Below are 12,973 nucleotides of genomic sequence, written 5' to 3' on the forward strand. Positions count from 1 at the left end.
TGGCCATATGTTACAGTGCCTTTATGAAAAGATTCACTTTAATTTGGGTAAAGATTCACAGTATGTAATAGTCTTTTACAAAAGTCTCAATCTGATCAGCAAACACTGCACTTACATTGTAATATGAAAATAAACTATAAAGGAAAGACATGACATTCAGTGAGACTTACAGTAAATAAGGAATGCAAGTGTGCTTGTGTGTATGACCCATGACATTTCAGTAGAGAGACTGACTCAAACTGTGTTTTACTCCAGTATCTGGAGGCAACATTGCTGTGCTGTAACACTGGTAACCCCAAAGTGTTTCCTCTCAACTATCGAGGTCACCAGAATTCATTCGCACTGAACTTAGATTCATGGTCTAATGGATGGACACAAACACAGACACACAGAAAGAGTTAAAGTTGAAAAGGGAGCTAAGGACGCTGTTTACAGAATGCCTTTATATTTGTAATCTCTGTGTTTAAACTAACCTTGTCCGGGTCCATAAGGGAGCACACGCCAAAGCTCATGCAACCCAGCAGCACGCTCATCCTGTTGATACAGAGACAGAGAGAGACAGACAGAGAGACAGAGAGAATAAATAAGTAGGATAAAAACCAATTAATAAAGCTGACGTGTCATCTAACTCAGGTCTGACATCTGAAATGTGTTTGTTATCTTCCAAAAGCGTTAAATCCAACAGCTACAACTACAAATAAAAAGTAATCACTGTGATGTTGTTTAAAATTGTATAGTGATTTTTCATCTTGTCTCACGTTACTGTACAGACTAATTTATTACAAAAAAAGATAAGACAAGGTTGATCCCTTGGGCGAAATCTGTGTTGTAAAGAGGCATAGTAAACCATAATGAAGATAAACAAAACAATAATAAAAAGTTTAAAGCAGTAAAAATGTGATACTGGGGAAATATTTTCATGAATATGTCAATACACTGACATTGGACTAATATATCATCAGAGTTATGGGAGTTTGTGTGTGGTTGTGGTGGTAGCAGAGGGGGTGGGGATGTTTAATTATGCATATATGAGAAAAACAGTTCTCGACAACCTCCCAGCTGGACACGACTAATGCAGCTGCTGATGCTGTTTTGAGGGCAAACTGGCCGTCAGCACAAATGAACACCTGAAATGTTTCTTGGCTCCACTCAGTAGAATGAGCCAGTGACCGAAACAAAAAAGGTGAGCTGCACTGACAGAATGTCGTCAAGACAATGTTGAGTTTATAATAGCCCATTCTACGAGAACCTCCAGCGAATCCAGACCCACAAATTTTGACCTGATGATGGCACTAAATGAAAAGTTAAGGGATCACCAAATGATTACAATTTGTCCTGAGAGAGACATGAAAGCGCATACCACATTTCTATCCAATTGTTGTTGAGACATGTCTCTCAAAACCACAAACCAGGGGATCACCAAAGTCAGTAGGATTCATCCTCTGGGCACCATAAATATCTCTACCAAATTCAATGGCAACCCATCCAATAGTTGTTTAAACGTTTCACTAAAAGCTGAAGAAGCATCCCGTCTCCCACAGGATTTCATCCTTCATCATTTTTATGTTTTAGTTATTTTATGTTTAATTGTGAAACTATCTGTATAAAAGAAATAAAACAACAAAATAAATAGTGCATAATGGCAACAGCTTATCCAAAAGATTCTTTGTGACAAACAATACTGTATATAGTAAACCAAACTATATGAGGCTAGCAGAAGTCCACACAAGGCAGCTTTGCCAGTGTGGCCATACATTACAGGACTGCTCACGTTCATGTGCAAATCAGCTGGGTTTGGCTCCAGCAGCACCTTGGCCAATGTTCTGTGTTGTTTAAGAGGATTTGCGGAAGACGAACTGCTGCCCACAACTTCTTGACAGCAGCACGGCAGAAGGGAGAGTTGAATAAGCACATTTTCATGACATTTCAGGCTGTACTTCATTTAAAATTGCTTCTGAGGAACACAGGGGTAAAGATTTACTAGAATTACTGCTTGTGGTGCTCCCATGTTGGTCGTGCGTTCCAACAACCGCAATTGACCATGTTTACAGATGAGAAAGCCAACAAGGATGCTTGTCCGTGTTGCTGCATTAGGATTTTTTTCCTCTTTTTTTTTTAGACATTGATGATTCATGAGCTGCTTCTACGGTTTATGTAGGCATGTATATCGCCTGAAAACACCTTGTACTTTGTGGCAACTTTGTGCAGCCTAGTGTTTTGAACTTCAGCAACCGCAATACATTAAAATGTTGTTTATAAGACAAAATGTGAGCAGTACCTGGTCTCCACCTAGCCATTAAATCAGTGTTTGTTACAGACTTGGCAGTTCCATCTCATAGCTGACATGTGGGGTTATTTTAATTGTAATAGAGTTCCTAGAAGGTCAAAGATGCACACATTGTTTTTCTTGTTTTTCCAATTGTGGCAGATTCTGAGTTTACAAATGAGACAGGGATACATAATTCCCTATTCAGCACAGGGTCCAAGCCAGTCTTTTCATGTGCAACAATGTGATTATTGCTTTGAATGCTATGAAAGGTTGTGATCTCAAGGTCTTTTCCTCGAGCAACTCCACAACAAAGCTGAGGATGGGGTTGGTCAGATCACTGCTGTTCATCAGAGGTGACAGACTGCTAGTGCTTGACGGAGCATCTGGAGAATCCGTGGTTAAAGTGTTTTAAAAAGCCTGCTAAATACAACTATATGCACTATAACCTTAGTTCTGATGCATTCTGCACAAAGAAAATGAGAGCATGTACGTCTTTCATCTTGTAGTTAATTTATTCTTTTAGTCAGAAGACGGGTAGAGTGCCCACGGCTTTCAATAAATCAAATTCTTGGGCAAGCTACACTTGGAATCCTATCAGCATAATAAAGGGACCAAACTAATATTCAAACAAACAGGTATACATATTGTATCTGGCAGACATAGAAGAATATTGCCTTATCAAATGTGTATTACCATTGGAAACATTTGTTCTTACTGGCTTTTCCCAATTAATACCAGTGGACATTTGGTGTGAATGAGGCTTAATTGCTTACCAAAGATGAGTAAATCGCTCTTAATCTGTGTCCCAGAAACTGTCCCAAAAAGGTCTTTATCTTTATAATCATTCCATGATCTCAACTCAACCACTCATGAAAGCCTGTCCCTATATACAGTACATCTGTATACACTTTTAAATACATGCGTGTGTATGTATGTTGTATTTTGTTTTCATTCAATTGAAAACAGCAAGAATCATTTGAAGAAAATAGTGTTTTATGTTCAGGGCAAAGAGCCTTAAACATGTTAAAAGTAGCGTTCTTCAGTATTACTGGCAACTCTTTTCATCTGTCCTCTCAACACAACATAGCATAAGAAATTTGTGACTCACTCAACCATATGTCTTCCATCCCCAGCAATGACCCTGTTTCAGCTTAAGTCTGGCGAGGCAGGAAGACGAGAGCAACACATTCGCTCTGCCAGATTCAGAAACAGCCATACAAAGAAACACACACACATAGACAAACACACCCAAGGACCCAGGAGCATCAATTATAAAATGTTATTTTACTACCTTAGTGGGAGGCTTTGTTCCTGTGTGCATGTAGTGCGCTCGCTAGCGTGTTACGGCTTTTTAAAACAAACATTTTATATAGGAGTTTAAGTGAAAAAGAAACCTCACAAAACTATTTTCTACGTGATCACTATTATCATCATCCTCACCAACATCACCAACATCACCAACATTCCCAACATTCCCAACAGGTACCTTGTTGTGGAGTCAGAGTTCCACATTGTGAAGAGTAGTCTCTTATGAAGGTCCCCCTCACTGACAACACTGAAAATAAAGGGAAGAAAATAAGTCAACTGGTCTCAAATCTAAGTTAGTCAGTATATATTACATTAAAAATCTTACAAGTAAAAGGTTTGTAAGAAGATGGGGCTCCTACAGTGAGGAACCATCTGAGTCTTCTGTCTGTCTCTAGGATCACTGTCTGGAAACATGCCAACCTGCGGAGGATAGCAAGTATAGACAATATAGTCTCCACCATTGTCTCAGAAGAGCTTTTTTTTTGTATCATTCTGTACAGTGGTACATACCTTAACATAAGAGTCACATGACCCCTGGCACTCTTCCACCATGCCCCTAGCCTCCAAAACTGCAAACACATACAGAGCTGAATAAATTATAACTTTGTAGTCACATTCATTATATATATGCACATCTCATTTTCAGGTGCAGCACCAATAAAGAAAAACACTGGAACCACAAATGCTGTGCTCCACCGTAAAGCTTAGTGTGGCGCAGATCCTGTGTACAATATTTCTCAATGAACACACTGTGGCTACTAATCAATCAAGTTTGCTCACGTAGACCATGTGTGCATGTGTTACGAGTCCAGCGAGTATAAAATGTAGAAGCATATTTGGCATATGCACTGGGCAAGAATAGAATGGGCTGCAATGTTTAATACAGCTTGTCTGCTTCCCATTAACTCACCCATAGTTTTGTTTCTTGTATGTGGAGGAAGAATAAGAGGATGTCTGACTGCTGAAATAACAAGCTGTGAAAATTATTGCAAGGAGCCATTAAGTATTTCCAATGACTAATAACCCAAAGGGGAAATCTGCAAACTTTAAAGAAACAGCTGCTCAAGTTGTCTGAGTAAGTCAACATTTGATGCCCTTTTTTCTGCCTTCATCATTGCCAGCAAGGCCATTTTACTGTGAGTACTTTATCCTCTGCCAGAGCACAGCATCGACTGGGATTCCATCCGACTAGTGTTTGCTTCGGGAAAATAAGAATACATTCAGGGCTTTACAAGCTTCCACATGGGGCTCAAACCCACATGAACATCGAGACAGGAGGCTATATCAAGTCCAACGTTTTGGTCTCCAGACCTTTATCAGGGTATTACAAGACAAGATACAAGACCAAAATGTCAGCTTTATACAGATAAAATCATTACAGCCACCTTCTCATCTTGTTTAATTATATGTAGTTCCTTTATGGCTCAAACTCAACTGCTAACTGCAGCTATCATATATAATAACGATATATATTGACACAGAATTATAGTTTCAACATTTACTTTTTATTTATATTACTAATAATATTACAAAGAACCATTGGGGTCATTGTGTGAGATGACTGAAAGTATAGAGAACAGATGAGGCTGTAAATTATAAACTGGAAAAAATAGACTGGGCTCTGTGTTATAGTATAGTCACAATACAGTCTGTGATTCTGTGAGAAATAAGAAAGACTGTGAATCTTTGTGGTGAGAAGTTCTCCCAAATTGTTTTGGAAACAAACGCTGCATTTTTATGCTTTGTGTGTGCGTGATGTTTTGCAAATAGTTTTGCAAGTTATATTATGCGAGTCTGTCAAGTTAAGTCATAATTCAGGGCATCTGCACACAATGAGAGCCAATGAGCCAATCAGCAGAGTTTTGACTTTGGCTGATTGCCAATCCTAATGACCTCAGACTCTTCTTCAGTAACACCTGATGACAAATGTAAAATGATAGAAACTACATGCAATACACAAAGCTTCCAGTGTACTTTGACTTGATTGGTGGTTGGTTTTACATAATGATTTATACATAACAGCAGCCACTGGCCCTGAAATAAATGTTCTACTTCCCAGTGTATTTACCACACTTTTGTTGTTAGAGATGTGTGATCAAACAAGGTGTTTTTAATATTCTGTTCCCCTCATGTATGTAAATTGGAGTGGGAAAATTACATATTTTGATATTTCATCAAATGTGTCATGCAAGAGACAAGAGTGGACAAGAACAAATAGTGAGAAAAACATCTAGTTTGGCATCTGATGAGTAAATGGCCATTTGCTCAGAGAAATGACAGGGGCACAAAAGACGCTGAGAGGGGAGATGGAGAATCGCAAACAAAAGTAGGAGGGTGCATGGCTTTGGTTGCTGAGAGACCAAAATAAACAACCACTTTTGTTGAATTAATGGACCCAGCTACCTTCCCACCTACCTACGCCTTTTCTCATAAATGGTCGCCTGTTGTGGTTTGACAGGTGACAGGCACTGTGCCATTCAATATTTTACTTAATTTGTTGCAAATCATATTTGCAAGACCAATAACGTTGGCTAGCCATAACATTTTTCAATATTTTACACATTATTTTATCAATATTTCACCAGCCTCAAGCAGGCACACAATGTATAGTGCTGTCATTAAAATGAACAGGGTACGAAGTGTTACTCCACAGCACTGTCTGTGTGAACTGCCTTTAATAGGACTCACCACTAACAACAAGTACTTCATGCTCTTGGGTGATTGACAGCTTCAGCTGACCTGAAAACAAGAGAAGGAAGGTTATGATAGGGTGACAGGTATCATTGTTCAACGTAATGGTTTACATTAAAGAATGATTCAACATTTTGGGAATACATTTCTTTGCTTTCTCAAATAAGTGTATTCGATACCACTCTCATATCGGTCTGCTAAATGTGAAGCTACAGCCAGGACAATTAGCTTAGCTTAGCACAAAGACTGGTTTTATGGGGATTATGTGCTGCCCCTGCCTCCAGTCTTTATGCTAAGCTAAGCTAACCGCCTGGCTGTAGCTTCATATTTGATAGAGTGGCATCAATCTCATTATCCAGCTCTCAACAAGAAAACAAATAATCATATAATCATATTTCCCAAAATATCAAACAATTGCTTTAACGGAATAGTTTTGGCATTAATGTAAAATCAGTTTTCAGATTATCACGACCACATTTCATTTCCCTTTCAAAAATCAAAACAATAAAATACCTGTGGATCCTTACATGAAATTGAACTTGACAACATTAGAGAACTTGCACGAGCAACAGTTTTGAAAGTACACCCCACATCCAAACCCAAAAAGGTCAAACAGCCTCTGGGGTCCAGTAGCCTTTGTGTGTGTGTGTGTGTGTGTGTGTGTGTGTGTGTGTGTGTGTGTGTGTGTGTACAGCAGAAATCTGTTCAAACTGTAACACTGTGTCATGACCAAAGAGTAAATCACCATAAATTGAACTATTTATTTTTGGTTTAACATACTTTACTTGTTTTGGGAGTTAAGGAGCATGTATGTGTGTGCGTGTGTGTCTTTGTCTATCATCTGTCACTTTTTCCTCTCCCTCACTCACACTCTGCCAGTTTCTCTCTTTCCCTCCTCTCCTGTGAGTCTCCTGAGTGCTTCTAACAGCTCTAGGAGACTTGTTAGCCATGTTGACATGGCCACAGCTAACATTGGCTTTGTGCTATTCTAAATTAATCCTGCTCATAAGAGTCTAAAGCTAAAATGTGGGAGCCTCGTTGTGTGATAACGCTGCTGGCACTTCAGAGCTTGGGTACAAGGGATGTTTGTCGTTCCCACACTGAACTTGGCATGGTTTTGTGCTTCTGGCCGCAGTAGAAGAACAAAGTGGAAACGCTGTTTGAAATATCTTCCTGGTACGTCTGAACCTGAAGGTAGTTATGAGGCAGTTTCAAAAATACCAAACACAATCTGCAAGAATAAAACAAAGTAAAAGAATAATGGTAAATGCAGACTGAGAAAACAAAACACATATGAATACTGGCTACAGTAAGTCCAAGGCTGTAGGAAAATAACATACAATTCTAACATGCAGTGTCGTGTATTTTGTGTAGAAGGTCGATAAAAGCAGATCTGGTCACTTGTGATCCATTTAATTAAACACCTTGATGAGGTGTATAGATTAGTGTTATTGCCCTTTCTGGTTGAGCATTTTGGAAATAGCTGTTCATTTTCACAAATACCAATTCCGATCGAAAGAAAAACATCACTAAATCTGAACACCGACAACAACAATCCTGCTTCTTGTCCTGCGCTGTTGGGAAATGAATCTTGTTTAAGCGGACGCAACATGCTTACAATGTTGTTTAAATGGGTAAAAGGTATTCATGTTTGTAGTAAACAGGCAGCAGGAGCGAGTTGTAATGATCCTATAATGGACTTAACCTTCATTCTTAAAACACTGCAGGTGATGCCATGGAACATAAAACACAACACATTGCTCCAATAGATAGAATACATTTGTAACATCAGCTCACATAAAGAAAGAAAAACATAATTACCACAGGGTAAATATCAGTCATTTGAGATGTTAACGATGGAAGATAGATGGAAGGAGAGAAGAACGAGGGGGCACGAAAGAGAGAAGAGCTGTCTTTTTAGAAAGCAGATGGCCTGTAAGAGTGGAACACTGACATTGTGGAGTAGGAGTGAATTAATAGGGCATGGCAGACGAGACAGCACTGTGGGTCAATACATGCACAAATGAAAACACACCCACGACACATGAACACACTAATACACCCCAGCACAGCTACGGTATGGATATATGGCTACTGTGTCCATCAAACTAACCCCGTCTCCTACAAATGCTCATGTACAAATATTTTGTCTTTTACGATTTTAGAGTAAAGTCTTATTTAACAAGACAAGGGTCTTCTTAAATAAGCTCTTTCTTTGAGCTAAATGCTAACATCAGCATGCTAACAGTGAGGATGCTAGCATGCTTGATGTTTACTATGTTCACTATCTTAGATAAATCTATTAGCATGTTAACGTCTGCTAATTAGAACTAAACACAAAGTACAGCTGAGGCTGAGGCTGGTGGCGATGTAGGGTTATCCCTACAGGCATCACCTTGGGGACCATGAATGTCTGTACAAAATTTCAGCTTAGAGGACCACATCATCTACCACAACCCTGCTGCATTATATCAACGTTACACTACTTCCCACATTGGAACAAAACAGTGCCAGTGAACATAAACCGGCAACCATTATTCCTCCAAAAAGTTTTAGCTAATACAAATTAGTGCAACGTAATTCATAGGTGACATGTCTGATCAAACCAATATGAAGCGTTTGCACTTTGTGTACACATAAATACTCTAGCCTCCACCCCAAAGGAAAAAAACTAATTTCGCAACACGAGCCGCAGCTAATAACTCAAAGAAATACCTTCAGTGACTGTTTCCTGTTGCTGAAATTACAGAAACTCTTGCTCTGAAATGCTCCACCGCTGAATAAATGACTAGGATTTATGCGTGACTACTAATCCACCCAATCTACTCTTCAGAGACATTTCCATCAAGGAGTAAAGTTCAGCTGCCACAAGAACTTCAAAATGTATTAAATGTTCCTAGAGTTCAACAAATCCTGCCCTTAGACGCAAATTTGTGATTTGTGATTTTGGGCTATGTAAATAAAATTGACTTGGATATGCTGCTACATTGAAGATCTTAAGCAAATGTACAAATCCGCATCCATCATCATTCACTGCTTTTGTCTCCTCTGAACGAAGAGATGCCGTCCTCTGAGATGCCACAGAGCTGGTGTGCATGGCAGAATTTAGGGCAGGGGTGAATTTAAAATGCCAGGTTTGTTCAGGTGAAGGAAAGTCAAGGGGAAACAAGCCTTCAGTGTTAGGGAGATGCCAACCTTACAACCTTTACAGAGAGAGAGTCTATAATTAAAATAATGCGGCATAATAAAAGGTCTAGAATGAGACTTTTTATAGCAGCAGTAAAAAAATAACGAGTCCCGTCAACAATATAAGTATTCAGCCGTTTGGAGAGGCAGAACAAGTTATATTGAAAGACTGAAGATAACTAGACAGGAAAAATTAAAAAGCAAGAAAGAAAATATTTATTCCTCTCACTACAAAGGACAAAGAGACCCAATTTTCTAGTGTTTGCATTTAACATAGAGCCATAGTGCTGTAAAGACCCAGCTATTCCCAAAGCTGCAAACACCTTACATGTACATGGAAATTAAAAGATAACTTTCCTTGAATCCTTGAGTAACTTTTATTATTTGCTCCACTTATACTATAAAAACACAGTCACCGGCCCCCACTATCAATTTAAGAACATAATTGGTCTCCACTTTGGGACAAAGCTGTGAAAGGTGTCTGAGTTGGCAGACTTGCACTAAAGTAAAAGCACTAAAGTAAAAACACCACTATTTTTTTATATGTAGGTATCTTAAAAACAGCACAGACATCTCATGTTTTATTGATATTGTTGTGAACATCTTATTGTCCTCAAACATCAACTTTAAGTAGTGTCACACTGGCTTCATTTCCTTTCCTCAGTGTTTGTCTCTCGCTGTTTCCCTGCGTGAACTGTGTTGAACAGGTGAGTCATATTTATGTCGTTCCTTCTTTGTATGCATGAGCAAATTTCCTCTTCTATTTGGTTAGTTTAGAAATTTCTGAAATTGTATGTGGGCGGGGGGAAAAAAGACAAATGTTATGCCAGTTATTACACCAGTCTGGCAAAATACTGTAAGGAATATTGAATTTGTAGGATAAGGAGAAAGAGATTGAGGGAGGGAGACAGAGAGAAATAAAAAACAAAGCCTAGAGCAAATAAATGAGATGCCAGACACTAACATTGATATTGACAGTGGGTTACTCCCTATCTGACTTCTCCCCTGCTGAGCTGTCCTTGTTCATGTGCCAGCTCAATCAGGCCACAAAATGACTTTACAGACACAAAAGCACATAGAGCAGCACAGACAAAACTAGATACAAAAATACACACAGGTATATGACAACATACTAAATGTTATGGCTCCCTTTGCACTGGCAAAAGGAAATCAGCCATGTGTCAGATATCAAGGTGATCTGTGATGACCTGTTATTGGTTTTCCGTGTCTGGACACAAAAAAACAGCAGCATCCATTTTGCCACATTCTGTCAAACCACAAAATGTTTGAAATGTCCTACTTTGTCTTTGCCGCAGTGGCCCTGTCATTTATGCTGTCACTCAAGAAGATGCTACTGCACACTGCCACGTACCTCTGAGGCTTTAGTCCTGATTTAATGCTGATAACAACCGAGGGCCATAACTACAGAAAAGGACACCCACGTCAGGTCCTCTTCTTTCTTTCTTAAGGTGCCCTTGCATTTTTTCCACTCAAAGACACAATCAATTCAGGAATGGAATGAAAAATATTTTCTCAAAAGTACAGAATGCAACCCAAAAACACCTTGAATTAAATTACCTTAAAAAAGGCCATGCTCTAGCTGGTGAGAAGGTTATGCAGTGTATTTGTGTGTGTGTGTGTGTGTGTGTGTGTGTGTGTGTGGCTCTTCGTTATCCTGTACCTCCCACTCCCTCTCTCTCTGCTTTAATAGGCTTTGCTGCTTATTTGTCACATTTACATTTGAAAACCTGTGCCTCACCAGCATCCAATAAGGCCAAGCCAGGGGACACTGTTGGTCTTTATGTGACAGTTAAAGTAGCCATTATCAGCGGAAAGGAGCAAGAAAAGAGACTGGAGTTAATCCGTGTTCGGTAACATTTTCTGTGAGAACGAGAGGGTTTAGAAAAGTTGGGAAACTGCTGTGTATAGGATTCAAAGTTTTCATCTGGGGCGAGCGCCAATTCATCCTATTTGATCCAAGGCAGAACAAAGAGCAGATTTGATGAGAGCCACACAAGGTGTCCTGTCGTTTTGAATTTCTTTAAAGGGGCTTGTTATATAACTTACCAAAACTCATCTTCGTTCGTGTTGGCTGCCAAAACCAGTGAGATAGAGCTCTAACCGAAGGAGTAGATCAAGTTTATTGTGTCTATTGAATTCACAGAGAGAGACACCTATATGTCAGATGCCAATATGCCTTGACAGACAGAACAGTACAGCATTATTTAATGGCTTCAAAGAGAAAGGTCTGAGGGAATTCAGTCTCTGGAAGACTGCACATTTCATATTTTTAAGAGGCCCTGGCCTGTGTTTAATATTTAATCATCTTGAAATGCTCTGTGCACTTTAATCATGACGACAAGGAACTTCCATCAATTACACACCATCATTGGCAGGCTTATCCGTTCAGAGAAGGGGAAGAGAGACAAATGCTCCATGCAAAATATGGAATATAAATACAAAGAAGGCGCCCACTAAATACTGAAACAATCAATTTCCTTTGGAAAATATTACATATACGGTAACTGAAGGGTTAATTGAGGGTTAGTCACACAAGCAGAATAGTTTGAGAACTTGTAAATATGAGAATGGGGAACAAGTAGAAAAATAAAGTCAGACAGAGACACAAGTTATCTAACGTACAAGAGGTACTGTTACTGACAAAACGACCCTAAAAAGCACAAACTTCCATCTTGGAGAAACAAACCCTTAATTTGAAAACTGCAGTGTCCATTCGTTTGTTTGTTTGTTTGTTGTTACTCAACTAAACATGCACACTTGCCATTCAGCATTTTTTAACCCCCCCCATTATATTGGAATAACATTAAACAAGCTAAATTTCCTCTTAGAATGGAGAACAGGTTTTGGGTTCCACATTTTATAGAAGCCTCTCTCGACTTCATTGCTCATTTGAGACCTGGTTCTCAAATTTTTGGGTTGGACAATCATTATCATTATTATTATTATTATTCCTCATAAATACTGACTAGAAAGAAGAGTAGGAATAAAGTACAGTGATCCCTTAAATGAAGTTGATCTCTAATTAAAGTCCCTTTAAAGCTTTAAAGTTTATCTTTATCTTTAAGTCTATCTAACCCTCTATCTATTCTCCAATGTCTTTTCTCTTATTCCTCTCTCTGTAGCATTTCAATGCCTCTTCCTGTCTCTGGCTGACTCAGGCATTGCCTCAAACCACAGTCAGTGGTGCAGTAATCAACTCTACGGTGTGAGTGTAACTGTCAAACAAAAGGTAGCAAAAGACACAAAAGCAGAACAAAGAAGAAACTTAGCTCAAACCACTCCAGTCAGTAGTTACACATCAAAACTTGTCAAGTCGCTTTAAATGTCCTCACAGCAAACTGGGCCATTTTCTCTTGCTATTAGGCAGCAAAAGAAAACATTTGTGTCCTAGTTGTTATAAGCCTCAGTGGTGCAAGTTTCTGTAAAGTTGTTAAGGTGTCTTTTTTGATGCTAGGTTTGTTTGTTTTTTGTGTTACAGATAAGAAGACAATATAATAC

General features: G+C 39.0%; 1 protein-coding gene across 1 annotated transcript in view; it reads right to left on the reverse strand.

Moving 5' to 3' along the window:
• rgs3a (regulator of G protein signaling 3a) overlaps nt 1–12,973 on the reverse strand; it is a 138,644-nt gene that overhangs the window by 123,540 nt on the left and 2,131 nt on the right. Inside the window, exons 2-6 of the mRNA XM_070924095.1 lie at nt 6,266–6,316; nt 4,088–4,146; nt 3,903–3,997; nt 3,756–3,824; nt 474–534 (exon numbers count right to left, since the gene is read on the reverse strand). Coding sequence (XP_070780196.1) covers nt 474–534; nt 3,756–3,824; nt 3,903–3,997; nt 4,088–4,146; nt 6,266–6,316 — 335 coding nt within the window. The remainder of the gene's footprint in view (nt 1–473; nt 535–3,755; nt 3,825–3,902; nt 3,998–4,087; nt 4,147–6,265; nt 6,317–12,973) is intronic.

Source organism: Enoplosus armatus, chromosome 18, assembly GCF_043641665.1.
Source record: "Enoplosus armatus isolate fEnoArm2 chromosome 18, fEnoArm2.hap1, whole genome shotgun sequence".
Lineage (NCBI taxonomy): Eukaryota > Metazoa > Chordata > Actinopteri > Centrarchiformes > Enoplosidae > Enoplosus > Enoplosus armatus.